The sequence below is a fragment of the Anopheles darlingi genome, chromosome 3, assembly GCF_943734745.1.
Source record: "Anopheles darlingi chromosome 3, idAnoDarlMG_H_01, whole genome shotgun sequence".
In the NCBI taxonomy this organism is placed as follows: Eukaryota; Metazoa; Arthropoda; class Insecta; order Diptera; family Culicidae; genus Anopheles; species Anopheles darlingi.
Window position 1 is genome coordinate 65,765,968 of NC_064875.1, and position 27,732 is coordinate 65,793,699.

General features: G+C 49.9%; 4 protein-coding genes across 10 annotated transcripts in view; 2 read left to right on the forward strand and 2 right to left on the reverse strand.

Annotated features, from left to right (window-relative positions):
* Positions 1-18,234, reverse strand: part of LOC125955271 (transcription factor GAGA) — a 45,794-nt gene extending 27,560 nt beyond the window's left edge. For 2 of the 7 annotated variants that reach the window (XM_049686353.1, XM_049686352.1), the window contains exons 1-3: positions 17,529-17,779; positions 15,472-16,490; positions 629-1,089 (exon numbers count right to left, since the gene is read on the reverse strand). In XM_049686353.1, the coding sequence (XP_049542310.1) occupies positions 629-802 (174 nt within the window). In that variant the 5' untranslated portion in view covers positions 803-1,089; positions 15,472-16,490; positions 17,529-17,779. Of the gene's footprint in view, positions 1-628; positions 1,090-15,471; positions 16,491-16,609; positions 16,644-16,907; positions 16,955-17,528; positions 17,780-18,108 lie in introns of those variants that run through there. The other 5 variants (XM_049686348.1, XM_049686349.1, XM_049686347.1 and 2 more) reach the window with 5 other exon arrangements.
* A 78-nt stretch (positions 18,235-18,312) lies between these two features.
* On the forward strand, positions 18,313-19,438 carry LOC125955317 (NADH dehydrogenase [ubiquinone] iron-sulfur protein 3, mitochondrial). Its single transcript, XM_049686433.1, has 3 exons — positions 18,313-18,505; positions 18,576-18,650; positions 18,716-19,438. Exons 1-3 carry the CDS (start codon positions 18,442-18,444, stop codon positions 19,369-19,371), a joined length of 795 nt encoding a protein of 264 aa, XP_049542390.1. The 5' UTR covers positions 18,313-18,441; the 3' UTR covers positions 19,372-19,438.
* A 34-nt stretch (positions 19,439-19,472) lies between these two features.
* On the reverse strand, positions 19,473-20,977 carry LOC125955301 (uncharacterized). The gene has a single exon (XM_049686401.1). The coding sequence runs from the start codon at positions 20,910-20,912 to the stop codon at positions 19,620-19,622; it is 1,293 nt and encodes a 430-aa protein (XP_049542358.1). The 5' UTR covers positions 20,913-20,977; the 3' UTR covers positions 19,473-19,619.
* A 543-nt stretch (positions 20,978-21,520) lies between these two features.
* Positions 21,521-25,278, forward strand: LOC125955332 (eukaryotic translation initiation factor eIF1). The gene is made up of 3 exons (XM_049686452.1): positions 21,521-21,859; positions 23,250-23,407; positions 23,497-25,278. The coding sequence occupies exons 1-3, from the start codon at positions 21,832-21,834 to the stop codon at positions 23,641-23,643; spliced, it is 333 nt and encodes a 110-aa protein (XP_049542409.1). The 5' UTR covers positions 21,521-21,831; the 3' UTR covers positions 23,644-25,278.
* Positions 25,279-27,732: the final 2,454 nt, after the last annotated feature.

Below are 27,732 nucleotides of genomic sequence, written 5' to 3' on the forward strand. Positions count from 1 at the left end.
GTAGCTCTTTTGTACACCGCTTCCGCCGCCCCTCGGCACGAAGAATAATAACATTTTTCTTCGTCGTGAGTTCTTTAGTTAGGTGAATTGAAAATTAAACACGCTCATTGCTAGAGCTGGGGGGAAAGTCTTGACACAAAAAGTGGGCAGATAGGTTTGGAGATGGGTTTAGGCTAAACCAACTGTCCACACACAGCCACAGTGCGTGTGCACTGTGTTCTAAAAAGATTGTTTTCGTCTTACAAGTAGCGCGGCAGAGATTCGCATTCACAAACGGTAGGGGAGGTGGTTTGCAATATGCCAGAATAGACAACTTTTAGGCAGAAGGGGAAAGCCCCGGTTTTGCGTTCCAACTACAAGTTGTCAAGGTGCATACCGTCGCTTCTCAATTCCAAACACAGTACACTGCCTTCCAATGCAGAATTCCATTACTGGAAAGTTCAAAGTTTTTTCGGTTAAGGATAAGCAAACTCTGTCGTGTTATTAGTAGTAGTAGTGGTAACCATGCCTACTGAAGCTGTACGCTAAAACTAGCTTGCTTCTTTATTTCCTTCACAAAATGGAAATCTTGATAGACGAGCTTAAAGGGTGCGTCATTGCGCAAGGGGACCACCCGACTATGACTTACCTGAAAGTAGGAGCTGCACGCCGAAAGGACGACCTTGTGCGCCTGCAGCTGTCGTCCTTCGGCGGCCAGCGTAACATCGACCAGGCTCTCATTGTGCAGGAGCGTCGAGAAGACCGAGATGAAGTTCGGTTGATGGTTGTTCCACCGTAAACAGTACTGCTGAACAGACATCATTCACGAGCCGTTTGTTGGGAGCGCGGGACCGGGAAGGAGCAGGGATGGTTCCGGGATGTTAGGTGCACCTTCACGCGCGCGCGCTCTCCCACTCTATCACTCGTTTCCTTTCTATCTCACGCTCTCTTACAATTGATCTATCTCTCTCTCTCTCTCTGCTATCCTTATGATCGTTAAGTAGAGAGTAATGGAGGAGAGTCTTCGTTGAGGTGCCCCGCACTAAGTCCACCGTACTTCACCGCACCACTAGACGAGATGCAATTATGCTGCTGCTGCCAGATGTAGATCTATACAGGAGAAAAGAAGACGAAAAGGAAAGAAAACATTAGAGAAAGGGTGGAGAAACTTTTGGGAAAAGTTGCGCTGTGACCAGGGTACAAATTGAAAGGACTTTTCATTCTCATTCACTCGCCCCTCGCTCACTCGACGCTTCTTCTGTCCTCCTTTGCAGCGTTTGTAGCGCATCGTCATTGTTGTGTGTCAAGCCCCAGAGACCAGCCCCCCCAATCCGACCAACAACGTCGTGCTGGTCGCATTAGCCATCCATCAGGACAGTACCATCATATAGCAGCGACACACAACAAGTTCAATGACTTGCCGGCTTTGCGTGTGGCACAAACAAAGCTCCATCATGGAGGTGTATGGAGATGATGTTGGATGCATTAGCATTGCCTGGTGAGAGAGGAGCGACCGGCCGTTTATGAAAGCGACGTACCATGAAAAGCACATACTTTTTTGGGAGAAACTAAGCCGTACGCCACACGTACACCACACAAGCGTATTGTTTCGATTGTACACATCTTGAACAACGCTCGGTCGATGAAGCATAAGGAATGGACATTCGCCGGATATCAATTGGTATCATTGTCGAAAAAAGAGAAACTCCCACTCGACGTGCCGCCCTAATGTGGTTAACAAAGATGCATCACTAGGGTCATGGATCATACAGTGTACCACAAAGAGGTACGCGCATACATGCGAGCTAAGCCGTTTTTTGGCTGCGATTCAACTACGAACTGCGTGTCACCACAAGGAGGGCAACGGCTAATCACATTGAAACGATCGGTGCTAAACGGGCTTCATGTTAACAAAACATTGTTGAACTTTATCCCTCTATCTTTCGCTCGTTTTCAACATATAGGTCTCGGGGTTGTCCAGCCTTTGCTACGGCCTAACCGCAGCAGCCAGGATGCATGCTAACCCCCCGAACACCGACCGACTTGCTCGGGAACGCACTAATGGAATTCACCGACCTAATAGGTTTTGTGGTTTCCGATCCATGCCGAACCGAATCCGGCACGCAGAAGTTTCAAATTACATTTAGTTTGACCTACCGAAATGGGAGAGAGCCGGTACCATCGGTGACACTGTCAGCATAGTGTCACCAGCATCCAGCAGGCAGGCATCTCGTTTGGTTTGTTAGAAAACTTTCGATGGAAACAAACTATCCAATTATGAGCAACACAGTTCCGTTAAACACTAACGAGGCGTAGTCGATGTTTGGCTACTGGCTTCAACGAGGATGTGCTGGTATGCTGTATTGTGTCGAGGACTAGAATCGAGGAGTGCGCAACGCTATATGGCAGTGTGAGCTACCGAAAGTCACGAACCGGATGCATTTCCTATCGAGGGCACATAGTTTCATCATGAAAGAGGTACACGGCTACAGAATGTTCAAATGGGTTGCGAACAGGATATTCTTTATGTATTGAATGTACCCTGCAGCCTTATGGTCAAAAGGTTTCTCTAGTTCTTAGGAATAAGAATCATATAGAACACTAATGTGAACGAAAAAGATGACCAAAAGATTTTGATGAGCAATAAATAATATATAAAGTGAAGTAGTACCGAGGTAGCTTCTAGTGTTGAGGTAGTAGTTTGATCGTAAATGCCATTACACCAATTGGAAGAAGCACCTCACTACATCATGGCAGAGATACACAACGCACAGCTCTGTAATTATGAATCCAATTGCAAATCCCACGTGCGGTAACAACACCCTCTCTGTGGGCATTCGGTGACGAGAGGATTCCACGAATTTCGCATCGTCCGTGGGCGATGCTTGGGTCGTCTCATATTGGAATGAGGTGTGAAGTAATAGGACACTCCCTGGAGACGATTGCTATCGGGAGCGCAGCGCAACCAGCCAGCGATATGACACCTTTGCCTTTTTGTACATTTTTGTCCGTTCGTACTGGTAGCCGGGGGTACATGAGATGCCCGCCAATCTGTACGCACCTGAACTGCAGACGTCACCATTGATGACAGGCACCCATCAGCACACGGGTCACACCGTCCCCCGAGCTAGAGGCAGCCGGACACCGCCGGACCGGAGGCCAACAGCAAATCAGATCATATCGCACGGACACGCAGTTGTGCCGTCGTACAAACCCGAACACGTGACCTTGCTATGCTCGTGGGGTGCCGCGAGGACCGAAAACGTGAGCGCAAGAGAAGGAGAGAGAGAGGGAGAGAGACCGAAGGAGCAATAGAGAGAGTAGGAGAGCGAGGGTAGAATAGAATGTTTTGCTGGCGAACCCTCGCGACGCCACAAGCGGGGCGCTGTGTGCCCTCGTAGCACCATAGCAAAACAACAAATTCATGATAAATAATGTACCATCAGCTGCTATTGCTGCTGCTGCTGTTGCTGCTGAAACCCACCCGGAATGGTTGGTGGAGGGTTGAAAGAATATAAAATTTCGCTTCACGCGCCACGGCACGCCATGGCTATCCAACCAAAAATTATGTTGCAGAGGGTTCCTTATCCTCGTCCGGCCGGCGTACGACGTACTGCTGTACATAAAACGAAGAAACCATCGTGCACATACAACAGTAGCAGTAGCAGTAGCAGCAGCAGGAGCCGCTTGCACATACAACACACACCCCGGGAAGCTACAAAAATATAAGGAAGCAAGTAAGAACGGCGATGGCGGCTTCACGATGGGAGCTGCTGCTGCTGCTGCTGCTACCACCGTTTAGAGGTCAACCTGTTCCATCGTAAGCGGCCGACGGCGGCCCTTTTGGTCCAATCGAGTTGGCGGAAGGTGCTTCGATGATGATGATGTCATGAACGGACGGTGTTGTGTCTGTGTGTGTGTGTGTGTTGGCGATTATTAGTCCGATGATGACGCGCTACCCGCATCATCACTCGAGCTGATGATGCTGACGTAATTCGTGGAGGTAAATTCGTTTGTTTTTAGTGTCCGCGCAAGTCTTTTGCTGGCGATGATGACGACTCCCTTTGTTTAGTGGAAAATACTCAGAGACGTGGTTGGGTAAGTAAATGTCATCCAATTAAGCACAACAATTAATATGATAGACGAGTGTGTAGTGATTCTCATTAAAATTGTAAAATATTAATAGAAAACCATCAGCTTTGTGCACCTCTCTTCCTATTTTCTTCTCGACACTTCTCGATGGCTTATCTTGGGATCTTCCACGTACCTATAGCATGGTATTCCTCTTTCGGGAATATCAAATAGAAAGCGGAACACACAGGAGCATCGAGAGAGTGTGATCACTCTTCCTGAATCTCCTCGCAGGAATCATCGAGCGTGCGAAACTTCCCGCAAAACATGTCTCCTCCATCTTGTTTACCTTGGTTTCCTGGAACTGTTTCGCTTTCACTTTTTTGGGAAGCTCTCTCTCTCTGTCTCTGTTGTGCTTCACGGGTTCATTCTTCGCTGGTGTGTTCGGTACTGCCATTCCATCGGATTACGGAAGCCATTTTTATGCTTCTTGTCTCATCTTGAAAAAGGTAACCGGAGGGTAGATTGGAATTTGATTCCAACATAATGTGCTATCAAATCACAGCAACACCATTAATATCATAGCAACCGCCATGGAAACGCAAGCGCGGCTTTAAAACACGGAATATCCCTCACCGGTGCCAAAGTGTTCGTTGTGGCCTGTTACAATGGATCGTAGCGTAATGCTGCATTAGCAAACATAACCATAACACAACGGTATTGACAACGATTTCAGAACACCAGAAGCAGCACGAAATGGTCGTCATCCTGCAGCCCCCGGTATTATGTTTGTTTAAAACAACTTTGTCTGGTATGCCCGATTGTCTGAAGCAAAGTTGCAGCACACCGAACCGAACCGAACGGGGTTCGGGGGACAAGTTTTGGAGAACATTGAATTTCTTCATAAACAAAATCCCAACCGAACGAACGAAGACGGCGCCACGACGGGACAAAGTTGTCCCGGCGCATAAAACACAGCCAGCTGCCGCCACCCAGGAGCATGAGGGGAGCATATTGTGTGGACGAAACGATCGAACCATCGGGCAACATAGTAACCAAATGGGCGAAAGAGCCAACATTATGCAGCGCACGACGTACCACCACCACTATCAAGCGGTCAACGATCGACAATATTTTATTGAAATTAATAACAACAAATTCAAAATTCGGTCGTGGTTTCGAAGCATTAATTTTCCACTTTCATCTCCTCTCTCTCTCTCTCTCTCTCTCTCTCCTTGGCAGCATCGCGATGATTAGGATGCGCGCGCACCCACGGAAAGGTGAAAGAAGGCAAATGGAAAGGATATAATTTGCGGCCATTTCGAAAGCGTGAAGACGGCGACGACATACGTCGATGACGACACCAAAGATACCGATAAGATTGCGCCATGACTGGAACAATAGCACACTCCGCCCGGGCTCCCCTCGTTGACAAATGCACCACCGTCCTAAGCGGGCGGCCCTTGTGGTATTCCGGATCCACGGACGAAGCCTCGGTGTACGCGGTGCCGAAAACAGAAAGAGTTATTTCCAAAATTCCACCAAAGAAAAGCAAAAACAAAAAAAAAGGTCACGACAAGCAACGCTAACTCCCGGCTTTGGAATGGGCGAAGGTCTCCTCACTCGAGAAGAAGAGGAACAGAGGGCGAAGCATAGGCGGCACACACAATCGCGCAGTTTTTTAAACGCGAAACCATTATTTTCCGCAGGATACACACACATACACACATAAAGGGCTGCTGAGTGTGTCCTCGAACCAGACTGGACGAACTGGACGGTTGAGTTTGAGGCGCCCGCGCGCTCGCGCGCTCTCTCCTCTTCGAATTCGAACACGGTCCTTCTCCCCCAACACGGTACGCTTGTTGATGATGATGTTGCTGGTGCTTCTGATGCTGCTGCTGCTGCCGCTGCTTACGGCACGCTCTTGCCGCTGTCTTCACGACTCTCGGGAGCAGCCATTTAATTTTCTGTCATTTTGCCATCGTCCTTCTCATCGTTTTCGCGTATTGGTTGCCGTAGGTTGATCGCGAAAGAGACACCAGACACCGCTGCGGATGCGACCGGATGCCAGATGTGTATATGCACACTGCTGCTGCTGTTGCTGCTGGTCTGATGTGTGAACAGTAGGTTTTTACAGAGAAACCACCAATAAATGGCGCCACTTGAATCCACTCTAAGCTCTTATACGACAGCAGAAGACTGATTAGCATCCAACTCACAGAGATACAACAATGTGCAGAAGATGTTAAACAGAAGTTAAACAGCAATAATGTTTAAATAATATATTTCGTTATATTTAAAGAATAGAACTCCAGCTTAAACAACCTTGCAAATGCTTTCTGTGATCCAAAGGCCGTAAACATCGCATCGCTGGACGCCAACTACGATTTAACGTATAAAACTGCACAACAGCATAAAGCTAGCGGCGCTACCTGCGCGCCAAGATCGTTCCCACACTTGCAGCCTACTACAACCGCCGCCGCCTTACGGCCACATTTCAGCATCATTCGTGCGTCTCTCGTTGATGATAAAAATTAACATAAAAATTGGAAGCGCATAAAAGCGGAGGACTCCTCAAATTAAAGGCTCACTCCCATCGTAAAAAAGGCCCGAAAAAAGGCCAGACATAAAAATAACAAAAGAAGCGACAAAAAAAACCTCCAAGCTAGCATTTATCAACCAATTTTTCGGTTTTTGGCTCCCACTGCAGTTCACGGTCTCGCGTGATTAATGATCGATTCTCGCGGGACCGATGGGCTTGCAGGGATGAAGTCTCACGGGATGAAGCATAACGCAGAGCAGCGCACTTATAACGATCATGCGCGGGAGCATCATCGAGTGCAGCAGCAGCAGCAGCAGCAGCAACAGCATCGGATCTTCTTCCTGCTCCTGCGTTCGCACAGCGCCTGCAGCAACATATTCTTTCTCCTCTCGTCACGACAGAGCCCAGAGGGAAGCGCGGCCAAACATACGGTTTAGATGAAATCATTCAACAGCTTTAGACATTCTCGCGGTCGCGCAGCGCATCATCGTAGAAGCAACGGACGGAAGGACCCCACCCAAGACCACTTATCGAATTCGGTTAAACTATCACTCGTTGCGGTGAAGCAGCTACAACGGAACGAAAATTCAACCAACAGCTCCAAGAAGATGGAGACTAGTCACTTGAGAGAAATGGTCCACCCGAGTTCGGAACTTTCTATTGCTTTCGTCGTCGCATTGCCCATCTCTGAAAACACAAACAACCGCGCTCGCGTTCAAGTGATACCCGCGTCCCGCGGTCGGTACCATTCCGCACCGAATGCGACCACAAATCGTCGGGCGTCTTGCAAGCTAGCTCAAATAGATAGTCAAACATTAACCGAACCGAGGATCATGATGCATGTAATGCACGAGCAAACACATCTGAGAAAGGAATATCGCCGCGCACCTTTCAATCGCGCCTGCGCGTGTGCTCCCAACCGTGACCGGACAACAGTGCGAGCCCCGGCGAGACCAAAAGACCACCTCGTACATTGTCACACACACACGCTCACACACACCTGATGGCCGTAAACAATCAACCACAGCGTGAAGGGGGGCTATGCTACGAAGATCGGCACCGGTACTCCGCCATTGGTGATGGCGGCGACGATGGTTACGGGAGCCGTTAACCGAACGACATTCGCCCACTCACGCGACCAACCTCTCGCGCCTCTATCGCGCCAAGTGGTTTCGTTTTCGGTTTGTCTTGTGTTCTTTACGTTCCAAAAGTAATATTTTCATTTTGAATCCTCCTCATCCCCAGCCGGACACTTCGTGGATGGGGAGTGTCATGAGTCATGGGAGTGTTTGTGGAGCTTTCACACATGGTTCCCATCGGACTCGGCTTTAATGTAAGCAGATAGTCAGTAAGATGGCCTCACATCTATCATCGCCACCAGGGAACAGCATAAGAAAGCGGATCCGTAGTGTAGTTTTGTGAACGGAACGCGTAGAAAAAACCGAACATTTGAGAAGGACTTCAACCTATTCACTAGCTGGGGATCGCGTGCAAGTGAAAAGCACTTAGCATTCCGACCTTTTGCCCTCCCGAAAACTGGTTCCATCTGATCGCTCGGCTCGACCCGCGCACTTCAAACTGCCGTTCGATTACTTAGGAGCAGCCACTTGGAAGGGCACCGTGACACCGTGGAGCAGCATGATTGCACCCTTCACCTTACGATCGGGGTATGGTAGAGTGTTGCACCTCGGTGCTGCGCAAAGTCCCTCTTCCAATCGAACCTTCAGCGACGGTTCAACGACGACGACAGCAAGAGGGGGGATACACCACAACAAAACCATTTATCGTGCGCGCCTGCGCTCGCTTATAATCCAATCGTCGTCGTCGTAATCCATCCAACCACCCACCAGGCATTGACTCATGTGTCCCGCCCCACCGTGCGCGAATTCACGCACACGGCCTCTGGCTGGACGTACGTACGGGCCTGGGTTGACGCTCTAGACACGGTGACAGCGGGGCCTTGAAAACGCAAAAGACGTCCAAACACCGTCGCGCGAACTCACACCAACAACACCTTCAAATTGGCACACACACACAAGGGGGGGGGGTGGTACATCGCGATAATCTCTAGTTCGCGTTCCGCGTGTGAAACCGATCGCGACGACCGCCAGAGGTCTGGGCGAGTTAAGTCATACAATCACCTTCCACCCCCCCGGCCACGGCTTGGCTGATGGCCTGGAGGAGTTGACGTCATCGTCGTGTGGCGTCGTATATGCACGGCGCGCCACGGCGAGTGTCGACGACGTGCCACACCATGTTGTCATCGAAGCACACGACGCGCATCACAAACCGCAGCGGCATTCACCGCAGAAATCGACAATCGACGGTAATCGGGCAATCGATCGATCGGCGTTGTCGTGATAGGCGCGTGCGCCGCGCAGAATGCCTTCTCTATGCGATGCTTTATCAAATGTATACACACGCCACCAGCCATTCACAGCAACTAATCAGCAGAGCAGCGTGTTGCTTGTTGTTGAGAAGCTGATGCTGGGAAAGTGGGTTTTACGCGATGCTGGCTTCGCGGGTTATCGAAAGTGAATTTACATATTTCGGTCATCTGAGCATCCATCATACCGGTAGACGGAGCGGAGAAATTTCTTTTCCCTTCGATCGTTGACATCATCCTCTGGTTTCAGGTCGAGCCACTTTCGACAATGTTCTTCTTCATTCCTTTCTCTGATCCGATCAAGGAGCATGTCTTCTAATTAACTTCGCTACAGGAAAAGAAATTTAATATAACAGAAAAAACCGTTAATCGGCTTCTGCATACCATGGGAGGTAACCCCGGCATGACGTATAGGTTCGATAGTGCCACCACCGGATAACGTACACTGCGATAAGCACCGCAGCACACCCGGTAAGTCCAAACGGTCACCGCAATAAACCAAATGGGCTTGACGCGCGAGTATCGATGATAAGCAGGCGGAACGCAACAGCAATCGCGCGCCAAAAAAAAACCCATCATAAATGCCACGAGATACGCCCCGAAGGTCTCGCGACAAGCAGTGACGTGTGGATATGCTACGGGGTGAGAGACAAGGAAACGGGCCTTTAGTTCTCCGAATTCAATCGCCATATCCATCCACAACCAGGAACAGGCAAGCAAGCAAAAAAGGACAGAAATTGTTGTTGCGATTAGCCCGAGATAGCGGGATGTGAGTGTGTGACGACCGTGTGATGGCCAGTTACACCCGGCACCGGGCAACGGGACTAGTAGTTAGTGGTGATATGATCGACAAAAGCAACGCAAGGGTTACGATAAATCGATGTGATTACACCACAGGTGACGTATCGCGGTTTTTGGTCCTATCTTCTGGTTCAGTACCACCCTGTGCAACCACACGTGCAACGGGGGGGCACCCTATGGTGGAGTGCAATGTGGAATCTAGCACCCATAGAAGCTAGTTGTTCGTTTTGAGTGGAGTAAAAATTTTGTTCATACCAAGTAGCAAGACGTGAAGATGCAATTGTTCTAGAACTCAGTAGAAGTGTGTTGTCGGGAAATTCCAATTGCTAATTCGAAGAAACGGAAAGACCGTGGTAGAGCCAGATTGAGATGAAATGACGGTATCGACATTGATTCCAAATTTGAAGGAAACGAAGACCACTCGACGGTTGTAGCGTAAGTAAGTTCCGATTCATCGACAATTTCCCACAATTATTTATCAGAAAGAATTAGCAAAGCGCGATATCAAAATAGATGCTATCGAAAGATTCATTAAGTCACCAAAAACGTATTCCCATGAGGTAAGTTGTGACAACTTACCATCGAAGTGCACGCGCTGACCGTATCGAGCCGGAAGTGATAAACGTTACGATACCAGTGCAGTGCGATGAGGGCAACTTTAAACAAGTTATCCCATCACTCTACAGGATCTCTACCCGAACAGGAGAACTATAATTATTGAGCCGGTTTCTCTCGCGATACACGTCACGACTTTGCCGGCAATCGGTTTCAATCAGAACGACAATCGGGAGGCTCTCGGGAGGCGTTCTCGGCTACACAATCGAGCCAGGACCGAGGCCAAAAGCGCAATGCAACAAGCGGGATTAACCCGGAATCAATAACCACATCGTATGTGGAACAAGTTAACGATGTTTCGCCTCCGAGTTGGTTGGAAGAACGGCTACCGTCGTCGCAAGACAAGATAAATAGCAATAATTGCTGAATGTTAAATCGTAAAAAAGATAATAAAAAAGATAAAAGGAAAAAAACGGGGAGCACCCTCTCTCGCTCCCACTCCGAGGCGAACATCATAAATGATCATAAATGTCAAACAATCGCGCATACCGAGATTGCATTAAAATGCAATTAATGGAGGCGAAAACGAGTTGGAAAGGATGGAACATAAGGAAATCGATGATAGCATCATCGATGGTGCAATGCTGCAACAAGGCAGCAAATGGCCAGCAATCTATACCTCACCGGAACGAGAAATGGTTGTATCGCTTTTTGGGTGGGCCAATCAATCGCCATCGTCCCGGAATATGGAAATTTGTACCCTACGTATGCTACGAACCAAACAGCCACGATCTTCATCACATAACGAAGCCCAAAAACATTGAGAAAGATGGAAATCGTTTATCGCATATTCGTTTGCGGCATGAATGATGATCAGCTCAGCGAGATGAAAGTGAAGTCGAAGACATAGTTGCTCCGAGCGCGAAGCGAAACGAACATAATGAGTCACCGAATCCCGCGTATAAGCAAAAGGCAATTGCAACGAGCAAACAGCAACGAACTCATAAAAAAACCCCTTTGGGACCCCATCAGCACCAACAGCACCACGTGCTACGAGAGGGGGGGGGGGACATCCCTCACGGTGCGGTCGTAAAACAATCGTAACTCATACGTCGTCCAACTTCCGCCGCCGACAGCTTTCGACTGGTGTTGTGGAACACACTTTTGCCACATTTTGCCACCATTTCGCACATCACTATTGGGTGCGAAAAACGGTGGAAAAGGTAAGAGAGAGAGAGAGAGAGGGGACTAGTTGGAATGAAGGCAAACATATAGCGAGAAACTCATTCCGTCAGTCCTTCCCCGTTCTGACGCGCTGGATGACGGATCAAAGTGAATTCCTACCGCCTCTCTCGGTGGCGCTGTTTACTTACGAGCCAACTTGTGCATTCATCGCAGGGACATATAGTTGAAAGGCCTACGCTAAAGCAGCTACCGAGGCGGCAGTTAGCCGCAACCGGGCTAATAAGGATGATGGAATAGCTGAACAAGCACAGCAGCTCGTTTTGCCGGTTTTGAAGGTCCCTCCTTTGAATCCAGGATGAGAATAGAGCGAAACAAGCAAGGCAAGCAAGGTACAAATATTTTATGAATTTATCAAATAAATGCTTTATCACATTCCAACCCTTTGGGGTATGGTGGCATGCAACCAAATCAGCACAGAGCTATGCTGGGCTCCGAATGTACCTTCTCTTTTTACCTTGAGCGAGCATTCCCAAGATAATCTTCGGAATCCGGTAACCGCATTCAAAATCTCGTTGGCACCAACTACTCGGCCTAGTGGAATCATCTTGGGTACCCTAATCATATGACTCTGAGTGTAGCAACACCTTTTCCCATGCAGCACACATTCGCCTTTTTATGGTCCATTCCGTGCGCCCGTCCAGCGCCCCAGGATTACAGGACCCTGCTGTATGTGTTTGTGCGGATGAAGGAGTTTAACTTTGCCGTGCAGGCAACATAAAACATAAATTTCAGAACGTTAGAGAGCACGATCGATGCTAAAAGCGAACGAAAGAAGGGATAGAGTTCAGACAATTCCTTATTTATTGCCAGCTGCAATATGCTGTGCGGAAGCCCTGTCCTGGACGCTTTACAACTCATTCGACATTTAAGGATGTGTGTGGAGGCATAGGGGGGGGAGAGGTGGCATTGATTCGCTCTTCCGGCATTTCTCGTCGGGCAAAAATGCAATTTCTTCGCTCTCCAGGATGGCGCTATCCGGGGAAGGGGGAAAACCAAGAAGCAATCAACGAAGCGAACGAATTCATCGACCTCCATTGTGAGCATAAACTGGCCATATAGCTGGTAAGGAATGCTGCGTCGATGAAAATCAATAATCATATGCCAGGATGCTTCCTTCCATTGCTGCCTGCCTGCGCTGATTCGCTTTTGGCCCTTTTGTTAGTCCGTGATTGGTCCCCGAATTGATCCGAAGTGTTTCGAAATAAGTGAATCATCATTCGACTTTAGCCAACGTTGGATCCTTCCCGAAGGCACAACCTCTCACCGTTACATCCTGCGCGCATCGGGAAAGAAGGAAGAAAAGGATGTTCACAGGCAGGCAGACAGACACAACCAGACAACCAGACAGTCAGACAGCCAGAGAACACATCGCAGGGAATTGTGCCATAAAGCGTGGAAAGCAAACCGTGAGTTTTCCAATTCCATTATCAATCGCGGAGTCGCGGGGAGAGCAGCGTGCGTCTCCTTGTCGTTCGCGCCGGCAATCTAATGTCAAGATGTTTCCCCTTCAGCTTGCCATATAAAAAAAAATCCTTTCCCGATGGTCGATCGAACAAGAAGCCACCAGAGAACACAACAACGAGATGAGACACGATGCTGGTGCCGCCGCCATTTGACTCGTGGCAGCATGATGTGATAGCTTTCCATATTTGCGATTGCTAAGCAGACGAGAGAAAAAAATGAACGTAGCAGAGCACAGATAAATCTTGGCGCAGAGCAGACACGCGAAACAATCAATGCCGCCCTTCTATTTCAGTTGCTCCATCAAATTGGTGGACACGTTTCGCCGGATGTTAATTTCGCTGTTTCAGCGCGGCGAATTTCAACATTAGAATGTGTCACATACGTTGGGGTGTTGTGCGTTTTTGTGCAAGTGTCTCGTACCTAACCGTCGCCGTTAGACCGTGTCCGGTGCCGGTTACCCTTTCGGAACGTTCGGGGTACGATGATACGCGCTGGTGGAGATGCTGGCTGGTGGTGCGGCTTATGTCTCGACGAATTGCAAGCAAACCCGTTCGCTGCCCATTTTGCGCTTATCTTAAGCGCCATCATCACCATCAGCGTCGGTTCGAGGCTCGGTTCGGTGGTGAATGACGCAAATGCGTGATCGGGGAACCATGGCTGGGCGAGTCGTTTTCGTCCTAAATTCCTTGTCTCCGATGCTATAAGGTGTATGTGTGTGTGTGTGTGAGTCGCGACCACCACCATACCATACCATAGCACCGTCGTCATCGACGTCATCGTCAATTCGTTCGATCGCGAACTGGTTTTCCAATGGATTCCAGCAGCAGTGGCCAGTGGCTCGAGGTAAGGGCGGTGTAAGCATAAATTAGTGTGCCTTTAGCAACCACCATCATCGAGCGTGGAGAATGGCTAGGCCAGAATGGTGAGAAATGTCTTATCACAACTTTCAACAAACGACGAAAGGATCATGTTTATGCTGGGGCACGGACCTAGATCGTTACCAGCGCCCATTAACCCACACGCTACACGCATGTATGTAGTAAAGCGATTCCGAAAGGGCACGACGACGATGCCCATGCATGTCAGGCGAGTGGGGGGGAGGGGGTTTGTGCACAGCTTGATGCACATGAACCACCATGGACAATGGATACGGAGGGTGGGCACAGGCTGGCTGGCTGGCTGGCTGGCTGGCTGGCTGGTGCTACATCAATTAGCTGGTCGATGCTGCTGCTGCGTATGCGTAGCGAACAAACGCTGCTTGATGCTGAATGATGGTGGTGATTGGGTTTACTCTATCCAATGCTGGCTGGCTGGCTAGTGCTCTGTCTGTCTACGAATTACAAGAAACCACGTGGGAAGGGCGCGCATAAAAAACCATCAGCCCGCGACACCGGCACCAACCTCCTTAATCAGGTGGCACCAGCCAGGTTGCAACATGTGAGTTGCTGCAGAACTAGCGGCGAGTCAGCGAGAGAGGTCGTTGGCTGCTTAGGTGAAAGGTGAATAGAATGTGCTCCACATCGGGATTTGTCTAAATGCGTGCCGCCGTCCTTTCGAAAAAGTATCATTCCGCAACCGCGTTCTTGAGTCTGCACGATTTTGAACGCCTAGATCACACCATCTCTCGGTATTGTATTCGAACGCTCAGTTAGCCTTTACAGAACTGAAACAGCTGAACGACTAAAAGAATCGCGTTTCTAGCCGATGCATTGCAGGTAAGTAAGTGATATTACTGTCGGAATCTGCAATGGATGCAAATTTGGCTAGCGGGCATCACCATGCAGCATCGGGGCCATTTGTGCGCGCAGCATCTTTATTGCACCTCGTAAATGGCGGTAAACCTTCTCATACACACACACACACACACCCATGCTGGTGCTGATTACATTAGATATGATCAAGAACAAACGGCGGAGACACGAGGCAAGAAATAACGCAGACAACATCCAAGAAGGCTGGGGGCAAGGCACGCAAACTCGAGATCGCCGCCAAAGTGTACCGTCACGAGGGACGGCACCAAATTGAGCTATAATTAAGACATGGACACCACACCTCCGCTACTCCAACCTGCACAACTCGTGTGCTCCCACCCCCTTTCGCTACCGCCTTTTTGGCAAATTTTTGGAAGAACGAAAAACGAGAGAAGACTGCAGATCGAGATTCTGGTGGCGCACAATACATAAAAGAAGCGATTCAAGGTGAAGAAGAGCGTGTAGTTTCTTCGGACAAAGCGCGAGCGGGGCTTCTTACTGGTGGGTTCGTGCATTCAGCTCGATCCCTCTCACCTTTCATCGCTTATCCCGCGTGTTGCATCTCCTACTGCAACGGCGATAAGTGAAGCAAATCGAAGAAACCCAGCGAAATGTCTCCGCGTTCACTTCACACCAGTGACAACGATGAAAGCATGGTTTGCTAAACTTTTTCTCACCTTTCGGTTCGTTGCTGACAGTCGATGATGCCGTTGGCGAGCAGGAAGTAGACGTGCTAATGAGAACGAGTGGCACTGTGCGAGTTGGTTGATATTCGGGATTGTTATGTCCTGTGCAGCTGCTCCTGCTCGAAGCGTTTCGCACCCAGTGCCACCACGCGCCGCTCCTAACACACACCTGCTTTCAGCACCCCAGGTGACAACCCCGGGGAAGGGGTGGGTTAACTTTCACGACCGCCGCCAATTCACGTTTGTGAATGCACTTGTGCGCACACACATACAAAAACACACACGCATTCACGTCGAATTCTATGCTGCCTCCCGTCGTCACCTTTTTGATTCCGACGTCGGATATATTCCTGATGCACACAAACTCATCAACGCACAGCATACACACATATATACACACACACACACACACACTACTGCTGCTGCTCAAACACCACACAGAACGGTGACGACAACGGGATAGGTGGTGGCGCGTGCGCGCTCATCCTTTTCGGGCTGCTTATCGCAAAGCGCGAACCCAAGAAACACCTTTTCTTGGCTCCCACCCGTTTCAACCTCCACGTTTCCGACTCCACGCTAACTCACCCACAGCGCACGAGGGGGGATCGGGGTGTGTGAAAACGACAAACACGACGACGGCAATGCTCTTCCACCGTTTCCCGCACGAACTGCACGCACGCGCACTAGAGGGATCGCTACACTTCTACCGCCGGATCTTCCTGCAGCCGCTGCCACTGCCGCTGGTGCTGCCTCTACTGCTTCTTGCACCACAACACCACACACGCATTCGCGGTCTTTTCGTCTGCTCGACGTCGTTTTGTCGTAGGAGGCTTTTGTTTTGTCGACTTCTTCTGGCTCTCAACTCTCTCGCAGCTCACTGAGATGAGTTTTGCTTCTTGGAGTACTAGATGATACTGATGCTGCTGGTGCGAGGAACAAAACACGGATCATGCTCGCGCATTGCTCGCGCTCCGTGCTGGTAGTGCCATGATTGTTTGGATTCGCCGCATCTGGAAGACAGAGGGGAGAAAAGCAAATAAAATTAATTGCAATTCAAGGTGAGGTGTGTATTTGTGCTTGCTGCTGCTGGTGCTGCATTTTCGATGTAGCGATATGCAACCAGACTGACCCTCGACCCACCCACCCCCAATCACCCAGGGAAGGAACAGAAAAGAAGCAGGACGGTGGGCTCGGTCGCGTACGCGGGGACTCGACGGTCTCGTTGTTGCGTCGTGCGTCTGTGTCGCACCACACGCACACAACAATGCAGCTCACACACACACGCGCTCTCTCGCGCACGCACGCATCGCGCGCACCTTTTCCGTTGTCGAGCGCGCGCTGGGACCGACCGACCGACCGACCAACGGGGCCCGAATTTTAACAACCCGCCAACCACCACCAAAACTGCTCAGCACGCCGCTGGTGACCTTTTCCCCGGGACGCCGCCGACACCTCGCCTTCGAGATGCACTCTTGTGAAGTCACCCGCGCCAATGACGGAATCACAACACCAAATTGCAAGAAAAAAAAAAGAACAGCATCATCGAGCGGGGCAATCATCATCATCATCGCGAGCGGAACGGGGCGCCGCCGGAGGGCCACACCAATACATCACCAAAGAACACAGGTCGCGCGCACGCAGCAGCAGCAGCGGCGGCGGTGGGCACTATAGCCTTTTTCGTGACCCTCAAGGCGAGCATGGAAAATCCAATCCCTATAGTGGAGGAAGGGCAGCGCATCCTTTTTCCCATTTCTCGTTCCTGGTCACGGTGCTGCACTTTAGGACCTCGAATGTCGGCTGCTGTCTCGCTCCCACTCAAGCGCAATTGGAACGAATGGAAGTGATGAACAACAAACATGCACAACACACATGCAATCCTCAGCAACCATTGATCGATTTGCTGCTGCTCTCCTCCTGTGGCTGTGGCCGGGACTAGCAGAACACTCCGATGCACTTCTTCTGCGGGTGCATTTACTACCAAAGCAGCCGGGGGTTGTTTTTTCAACAGCTCCTCTGTTCACGATCACTGTGTGTGGCCTGTACGCTACCTTTTTTTCTTTTTCTTCTCCTCAGCAGGCTAATCTGTGAATCAATCCCGCGGTCCGATGTCACCGCACATCACAAGCTCATCATCGCCCCGCGAATGTTAATTTTTTACTAGGCAAGCTCGAGGGGAAGCGCACTAGCGGGACCACGATGTTTGGAGATGAGCGAGAGACCGCGCTTCTCGCACTCTTTCTCTCTCTCCCCATGCGTCTAGACGGAAGCGAGAGAAGCGAGAGATTTGCGCCTTCCAAACCACGGAGAGAGATTTCGCGACCGTTTGGAAACTGAAATGTTTGATAAAATTGCGATAATAACTCCATGCAAAAAATTAAAGCAAAGCAAAGAAACAAAATTACACGAAATTAAGCATTCTATCGAAACTCTCCTCTCGCTATCGTCTAGATGCACGGTCATTTCATTGTTCCCAGAAGCCCTTGCAGCACATAAATTATGCCATCCCGCTCTAGCACTCCATTTATGCTAGAGCAGGATGGCCGTCCTTGTTTGAAGCGAGTTTGTGATCAAGCAACAAATCGTTCCCCTGCCCAGCACAAATCACAACACTTGCCGACTCTTCCGCACCTGGACTCGATTGTTTCACCTTATTGCACCACGTTAGCTGACGATAGAACCGCTTTTCCGGGCACGATCGACCTCAGCTTATCGTAAAAATCATTTTTCCGCAACTCGCCGACGGGAGCACCAAACCGCAGCGTAGAAAAGAGCAAGAAAATCTGGCTGCTATTTTTCTCACCATACTGAGCTCTTCTGTCGAACGTGCGCGAGAAAAAAAACGTCCAATCGGTGGAGAATTACATAAAAGTGATTGGCGACGAACTTTTCGGCCGATTTTCACGGATCCTGAATCGATCTCGCGGACGAATTATTTGCGTGCGGTAGATCTAGGGTCTCAGCATGGCCTCTATATTGCGTTCCTTCGCCACTGCGGTGGCCAAGAGTGCCGTCCTGAACGCTAACGGTAGGTAAAACGGGTTTGTTTTGATGGTGACCAGTCCGATCTCACCGGGGTTCCTACTTCTCTCCGGCAGGTTTGTCCCGAGCAACGCCTGCTGCGGTTATGCTGCGCTACAAGTCGACCGAAGCCGCGGAAGCAGAATCCAGACGTATGTGTACCACTTGCCTACTGTCCCCGGTAGATCCGGTAATGTTATGAACCCTCTCTTTGTAGCCACCGTCCGCAAACCGGATGCTGCGGCACGATCGGAGCTGTCGGATTTCGGCAAGTACGTGGCCGAATGCATGCCAAAGTACGTCCAGAAAGTGCAACTGACTTCAGGGGACGAGCTGGAGGTTTTGATTGCACCGGAAGGCGTTGTACCGGTGCTGCAGTTCCTGAAGGACCACCATAACTCGCAGTTCGCCAATCTGGTCGATATTGCCGGCATGGATGTGCCGTCGCGGGCCTTCCGCTTCGAGATCATCTACAACATTCTGTCGCTGCGCTACAACTCGCGCATCCGCGTCAAGACGTACACCGACGAGCTGACGCCGATCGATTCGTGTAACGAGGTCTTCAAGGCCGCCAACTGGTACGAACGTGAGATCTGGGACATGTACGGTGTCTTCTTCGCCAATCATCCCGATCTTCGCCGCATTCTGACGGATTATGGTTTCGAGGGACACCCGCAGCGTCGTGATTTTCCGCTTAGCGGATACGTTGAGCTGCGATACGACGATGAGAAGAAACGCGTCGTGTGCGAACCGCTCGAACTGGCCCAGGAGTTCCGCAAGTTCGATCTGTCGGCCCCGTGGGAACAGTTCCCCAATTTCCGCAATGCAAACCCTGCCACGGAGGAGGTGGCTACGAAGCCAGCCGATAAGTGAGCTATCACCGCGTCATATGCTCCAGCGTACACATAGGATGTGAAATATAAATCTGTAAAATCGTTAACCGTAAAAGCAGGCCATCTTTCATACTGTCCTGATTGTTACCAAGTAATCCGTTATCCATTGAGCTAGTTTTTAGACAGATTTATTAAGTCTCCAGCATCTTCAGTTCACTTCTGGTTCCACATGTCTGTAACAATGGCGTCTGCTTGAAACCTACATTCCAGAATTACCCTTCCGGAAGGTTACCGACCCTTCGAATCGGCATCTTTTTCTCTTTCTTTTTGTTCCAGCTGTTTATGTGTCTCTTCTACGTAAGCCGGGTCCTTCAACGCTTGTACCTTGCGCCAGATCGAAGTCCTAGGCAGCGAGTAGGCCTGCGATGCCTGCCGTAGCGAGAGAGTACCATTCAGCGAATGCTGGGCTGCCTCAAGTAAACGCTGTTCCGCGTCTGATCCGTCCTTGCGCTGCCGTACCGTGACCGAGGCAGGCAGCATCCCATCGTTAAACAGCCGCTGTTTGTCACGGTGCAACGTGGACAGTGGAATGTCGAACTGGCGGCTAATACTGAGAAGCTTTGCTCCCGCTTTTATCGCTTCCATGGCTTGCAATCGAACCGCCGGTGGTTTGAATGGTTTCGGAGTTCGTATGATCCGTAACGCCCGGCGCCACAGTACAGTCTTTGGTATATTGTAAGCCTGCGAAGCTTGGCGATAGCTCAGATGATCGTTCACGATGGCATTGATGGCAGCTTCTAGTCGTTCATCGTATTCGGACACCTTCAAATCGTCCTGAGAGGAACACCGCTCCATTCCATCCATAGAAGACTCGTCCGCTCCAACGAGATGACTTTCTTGTGCCATCAACGAATCATCGTTGGAAATGTTTTCAAGCGTTGCCACCGCATTCATTTCGATCGCAATTTTCCCCGTTTCAGCGGCACTCGGTACATGCGACTGATCGTGGACCGCCGGAACCGCCGGGTCTGGAGGGTCTGCATCCAGCTCTGTTTCGCTGCCATCCTGAAACCATAGTTCGCTCAAGCACTGCGGGTCGTCTGTGGCCGTAGTGTCCAGGGGGGATTCATTCGTTGATGGGTTTGCTGTTACGATGTTCGTACCGCTGATTGCCAACCCCATCATGCTACCATCCGAGCCTTTAATGCCACGTAACTCGAGCAGCGAACATGCTTCCACGAAGCTGGACAACTGGTATGGCTGCAGATTAACTTCTCCGGTGTGTATAAATAGCAGGACCTGCTGCATGTCCTCGACGCTCACATCTGGAATGGAGACTGAGAGCTGGCCGGTGCTGGCCGGTAGACTAGCGCCTGCAAAGATACGTTCCAATAGCGCAGAAGCCATGCTGAGCACGGTACTGCTGGCGTGCAGCACACCATCCGCTAGCATCAGGATGCAATCGGTGTACTCTCCGTTTTCGTAGATCGCTCGGTACGTTTGCAGGATGTGGTCCTGGTGGTTCATCCACACGACACCAGAAACCATCTCTGAAGCATCCGATAATGCTGCCAGCGCCATCGGGCGCCTTCAAGAGTTTAATTCGATGCTTTTAGTAAATCGGGACAAAATCACAAAAAATCTTCACCAAACCGTTCGAGAAAGTGTTTGTTTTGGGTGATAATTTTGTTTGTTTACCTCCTCGAATCTCGACAGTGTATAGCGTGTGTTTTGCCCCAATTAGATTTTCAAACTTGCGACGACATAAAGCATCCCGAGTGGAATAAACAAATGCTGCTAATTTCCTAATGTCGAAAAGAATTTCTATGTATTTTTTAATCAACTGTATGTCAGGAAATCAAAAATACCAATCTCTCTGTTTTACTAAACATTTGTATGATACTGTATGAAGGCTTGTTTATACCTATACTTTGACTAGTGCATGTAGTGTAATTAAGGATTTTAAATCGTTTTTTACGAGCAAACGTACAGATCAACGTCGATTTTAATTATTGTTTATACTTACTTAACGTTTTGTTAAAGTTAAATTTCGAAAAATTGGTGATTAAAGTGTTAAATCCCCACGTCTATTCTGCGAAGTATTCGATCGTTGGGCCATACCATCGCCGCCACTCTTCCCCCGCCCTTTTCCAACTACCCACAACCACAGGAAGTGTCAAACGCCGCCATTTTACTTCAAGCGCTCGCCTTGTGCAGACGTAACTCGTGTTGATCCGTGTTCGCCGAATCGAAGCGCATTCACCCTTCTCTCTCTCTCCCACTCGTTCGTTCGCTTGCCTTGGTGTCGTGACACGCGCTGACGAAATTTCCAGACCACACACACGCGTGTGCCCCAACCCTTCTGAGAAGCTCTCATCTTTTTCGCGAAAAGTGAAACTCAGCAGCGCTCTACCGCGTGGTCAGATCGCCCAACGTCCAGCAAGCCAAACCCCGCGAGGCCAACGTTAATTTTCTTCCCTGTGTATATTTTGTTTATCGTATGTCCATCCAGAATCTTACTACATTTGGTAAGTACGACTTCCGTTCCGTTACCCGCGCGCTCCTTTTGCCCACCCCGGGCTGATTGAGTCGTAATTGAAGAGCCGTGTGTGTATGATGAAGAAAAGGGATAATCTTTACCACTAGTGATTGGAATTGGAAAGCTGGGATGTGGGCGTTAATTGGCATTCTGATTGCATTTCCGCGGATCGAAATTAGAAATCTCCGTTTTAATAGGAGAGCCAGCGACTCTTCTCGGAAAGGGGCTTTCGCGTGAGGACACTCACACCATGTTAATCTCACGCGCCTTTGCATGTGTGGCAATCGGAATCCCAGTGTGCGTGAGCTTCCCATGCAAACCCCCTGAGAGCGAAAGAGAGGCTAGATCGTGCATGATGACTTTTCAAAATGGCGGATGCCGTTTTTTTGTGCGCTTCACCCCGTTTCGTCCTCTTCGACGACAGGCAAATAAAGCCACGGGAGAAACACGCGTTCATGGCGTGTGTGAAGGCGGCCATGACCGCCTGTGCCCACCCAGCTAGGGCGGCAATCGGATGACTACTTCCGCAATCTTTCGAAATGCGCGCCACGCGTAAATGATCCGGTTATCCTCTGAACTAGCCCTTCCCTCCACGAGTAGGTGCATCGCGGTGTGTAAAGCCACCTATCTCTTCCGTGATTGCAGTGTCTGGAAACGGGTAAAACGTGAGTCACACGGTTGTCCAGCTAAAACAGCTGCTGCTGCAGCGGCAATCATGATTCAAGGACTTTGTGACCTCATCGTCATTCTGCTGTGACCGTCCTTCACACTGCTTTGTCTCTGTTGGCCTTCATACGGGACAGGAAATTTTATTTATTTCTTTTATTACGTAGAGTCGCTTTGAGAGGAAAGCGATATGGATGGCGCTCCTTTCTTTAAGTGATAGCTCACTAGGAAATGCAGGAGAAACCAATTCCAAACGCAATCTCCAATCTGTATCCCACTCAACGATAATATTCGATCCCACCTTCACCCTCACGCCGTCGTGAATATGTAGAGACTGCTTGTCCTCGTTGTGTTGCTTCATCGTTACTACACTACGATTCACGTTTCTTTGTCCCTTGCCCCTGCACAATGTAAACTAGATTATCATATTCGCACGGTGGCGCCTGCTTTGTCCGGGTTATGATGTTTTTCTTCGGTTGGAAATTCCCCTTGTGAAGCCAGCGCAAGCGATGAATCATGAACATGGAATTGAAACGGTATCTTGGATGACCTAGAAACAACCAAATCATTCTCCTCTATCACGTACACACCACGGCAAGCACCTATTAATCACGCGATTATCAACAATTATTCTGTTAACTTACCAAATTTACAGTAACATGATTTACTAATCGTATTGGTTTTTTCCTGTTTTTCCTTTCTTCTCTCAATAGACCCATTTGCTGATGCAATAAAGGGTGCAGAATATGATGTGCAAGACGGTCTCGTACACATAAGAATCCAGCAGCGGAATGGTCGCAAGACGCTAACCACCGTCCAGGGTCTGTCGGCCGAGTACGACCTGAAGAAGATCGTGCGGGCATGTAAGAAGGTATGTGCCTTTGCTCTAGCCACGCATTGGAATGTGGAAGGAATTCCAGCAAAACAGCATCGATTGACCTCTGACCTGCTTCGTTCTAGGAATTCGCATGCAATGGCACAGTAATTGAGCATCCCGAGTACGGCGAGGTTCTACAGCTGCAGGGTGACCAGCGCGAGAATATCTGCCAGTGGCTGACGAAGTCGGGTCTCGCCAAGCCCGAACAGCTAAAGGTGCACGGTTTCTAAGTGCGCCGTTCGCTCTTCCAAAGCAGAAGGAGACGAAAGTGTGGGGACAGTAGCATCAGCAGCATAACCGCCGCCGTGAAGAAGAAAGGAGGAACTCTTACACACCATCTCACACCCCGTTCACGGCGTGCGCGTTGCCATCGTCGTCGTGTCGTGTTTGCTGTCGTCGACTTTTTGTATATTCTCACCAAAATTTTCATCTCAGCCGAGAAGGGAAGAAAAGAAAGTGGAGAAGCTCCTAACACTCCGAACCCCAATTAGTCCGATCTGGAAAATTTGAAGTCCATCATTTGAAATCGACAAACTCCTACTACATATGCCAACCTCAACCGTGGAAGGGAGACTATCCCGTCAATAGTAAATAACGCTCTGTTGGCACACTTAGTGGTGCCGTTCAGTATAGTAAGAACCAGCGTACGCTTTCCACACAAAACACCATCTCACCGAAAAGAAGGCCAACCGTCGATTCGGTTTCTCCAGTTCGCTTTCGATGAAAGTTCCCAAACGAAGAAGAGTGGCTAACTCTTCGGAGCAGCAACAGCAGCAGCAGCGGCGGCAGCTACGGCGAGGCGGAGTGGTGACAAACAGCAAGCAACAGCTGCTGTAGCCGTCATCACTTCATCTGTCCGTCCGCACTCACCTAATCACCGGTGTCGATCGGTCCAGGCCGGTCGACATCGGCGATGACGTCGAAGATGAGGCTGCGGCGGCGGTAAACCGTTATTAGTGAGCGAACGAACGAGAGAGAGAGAGGGGTGTATGTGTCGGAGGGATGTAGGTGGTAGGTTAAAATGGAAGAAGATCATCCATCGAGCAGAAGACGAAGAACTGCAGGGCGAACATTGTAGAAAATCCATCAACATGTTGTCTTCAATCGGAACAATATACATTTAACTCACGAACAAAAACCAACCAACCGCAAGTAAGATTGATGTATGCAAGGAGGGGGGAGGGGAGAGGGAGGGTTGTGAAATGGGCGGAGAATGACTCCCACTCTTGGTTAGATATCACGTTTTTGGCTTCCCGCTTGCGACGCGCGCCCACCTGGTTTCATTATGATTTATTTTTAGCCAATTGTAATCAACCTGGCCCCTTTCGCTCTTCTTTTATTTCTGTCTCTGGGTTTCACAATCTTCACTTTGTTTCTAGATAAAGGCTTTCAAACGAATATCGTTGTCCATTCCACGCTCCTTGAACCGGAGCCAGACACGTGACATTCTGGTGCAGATAACGACCTAGAAGCAGCTGGTGCAACACTATGATTGTTGTAGAGTTGAAGAAATGAGAACTCTATTTCGAAGCATTTTCTGTGGGGCCACTATTAAGGCGAGGAACACAACTCGGTTGAAAACCAAATCCTTAATCGATGGGCTGAGAACGAGATACCATGGGGCGACATATGTGTGCCTGACAGCGGGTGTGAGATTGTGAACATTTTTTTACCACCGGCACCCGGTTTGTTATCTGTGTCTGTTTGTATTGAACTGTTGTAATAGTAACGAAATTCACAAAGAATAACGCAAATTGTAGCACAAATGCCAATAATAGTCACGGCGAAGACGACGAGGGGGGGAGCTCTGTTGTTAAATGGGTGGCAATAAACAAGAGTGAACGCAGGCGGAAGTGACGATAATGAAGAACTTTGGATTGTGCTATCCTTTTCATTGTCCAGTTCGGAGAAGATTGGAGGAGAGCTGATGAGCTGAAGTTGAAGCAGGTTAGTATACATCGCCTTATAAGCTACTATCACCTGGCGAGCACGTGGGCTGCTGCTGCACGTTGGATGCGTGAGAATGCCGAAAAGCTCCAGCGCGCACTCACTGCAGCGAGTGTGAGTGGAAGGATAGCTCACGAGAAAGGATATTCCAAAACGTCAACACTACGCTCCCTCTCCCCCCCCCCCCTCCCTTTTCTGTCCTCTCCAGGATAAGGGAAGGGTTTCGCTGGTGCGCACGTGTGCGTGCGTGGGAGTCTATGTCCCACGTCGTCGTCGTCGTCGTCGCCGTTGTCGCCGGTGGGATCAAATATCGTGGCAAACTTCCGGAGCGAACGTAGAGCGCACGTGCGAGAGAGAGAGAGAGAGCGGAGAGATAAGGCCAGACTGGCCGCCGAATCGCGGATTCTTCTCGCGAAATCACGAGCCTCGGTTATTCGGATTCGATAGCGCGCGCTCAGTCAGTTTGGCGTTTTGTGTTTGTGTTTCGGCTGGATTGGACAGGCTGGAGTGAGAAAGACAACCACCACTACGACGACGGATCTCCTGGCCGATGTCCTTATTGTACGACGCAACACCATTATCATCGCCGTTGCCGTCGCCGTCTCAGTATCATCAGTTCGCGAGTCAAACTCGAACGTGTTTTTCCGTGGCGCAGCCCCATTGCTAAATCCCCCTCGCCGCGCTTTGCGCCTTGGTTCGTACGCATAAGATGACCGCAGCAGGTGTCCTTTAGGTCCGAGTGTCTGCGGCCCCTCCAATTCCCCTTTCCGTAGCAGGATTCGCTGTTGCTGGATGCGATAATAAAATCAATGCGTGTGACCACCATTGCAGCCCAACGTGGGTGCCATATTTTGTGTACCGTATGGTAGCGAAAATCAGACAATACCCAAGGAGTGTCATCGGTGGGTGCGTATACGTGGGTGGGCCGACGTCGGTATCGTTCACAGCTGGTGCGCCGCACATCGAAAAGGGCGAAGTGCCTTGGGCTTGTGAAGGGCGCAAGGACGAACGAACGAACGCGCGGGCGGACGGAGAGACAGGGTAGCCCCAGTGCAGCATAAAGTGCAGCGAGACGCGTGTGGGGCGGCGGGCACCGCCGGTTTATTTGTGGAAGAAGATAAACGCACGGCAGCAGAGTAGGCGAGTGTGATATGTGCGAGCGAGCACACTACCATCGCGGAGGGGATTCCAGTTTTTCTTTGTTTGCAATCATAGTAGGATGCGCGCGTGGTTGACCTCGACCCCGCGAAGAACCTGCACGAACCCCTTCGCTCTTTCTGGTGCGAAGCGACGGGAGAGTGGCCAAAAAGATGGCAAAACTGCGGAGAAAAAAGGGTTCTTGCCACGCATTCGTCCATAAACATAACATACGGAACGGCGAACTACTTCACTGTCTACGTGGCCCCGAAGACTGAAACACCACCCCCACACCTTTCGTACCTTTCGTCCTTCTCCTGCTAATGTTGTGTGCGTTCGTGTTGGCAAATGTGGTGCAAAAATATTTACTTACCGATATTAGAACCGGAGAGGAGAAGATAAGAACAACAACCCTAAACGGCGCCACAGTTCGCCCCCGAGTGTCTTCCGGCTCTTTCATTTCGATTCGATTTCAAAGCGCATCACAGTAGGCCGGAAAGTATTTGAGTGGCTGCTGTAGCAGCATCTCGTGTTAGTTAAGTGCACGCGCTTGTGTGTGCGTTTGTATGTGGGTTTGAACGGGGTGGAACATTTGAGCAACCCACTCCAACCCACCAGCGTTGTTGCGCAGCTCCGCGGTCTGGTTCGTTTGTGTTTGGGTTTTGCGGTCTGAGTGAACCGATCCGCAAGGATGCTGGATATTTCGGAGAATGTTTGACGAATCGATAACGATAACTCGAGCGTTCTCACCACCATATGTAGCCGCTGTCCGATTGCCCCCGGCCGCCAGGTGTTGTTGAGGTTATGTTTTGGTTTCCATACTATTTCCGCTGCTGCATACATGGCTTCCAGCGCTGAAGAGCGGTTTGATTGAATTTCACTTGGGGTGTCTTCGCCGAAAATTTCCAACTCGCCCTCACTCGTGTAGGCAAATGTATGCTAAACTATTGCCAGCAGTCAGCCGAAGGTTACTACGTTTTGGGCATGCAAGCTGCGCCCCCGTAATTCCCCATCCAGTAGTAGCGTGCTGGGATTTGAATTAGATTTGAATTGCGAATTGGATCATTCCCGTCCGCCTTCTGCGATTCGTGATTCGTTTGACCACATATATTCATTCTACAGGTGACACTTGTTGGTGATCTAATATTCGAATTAACTATGTGAATGCGAATTAGCTCGCGAATAACGTGTACTAGTGATTTACATCCAACCCTTCTTGGGTGCTTAGTGCAAAG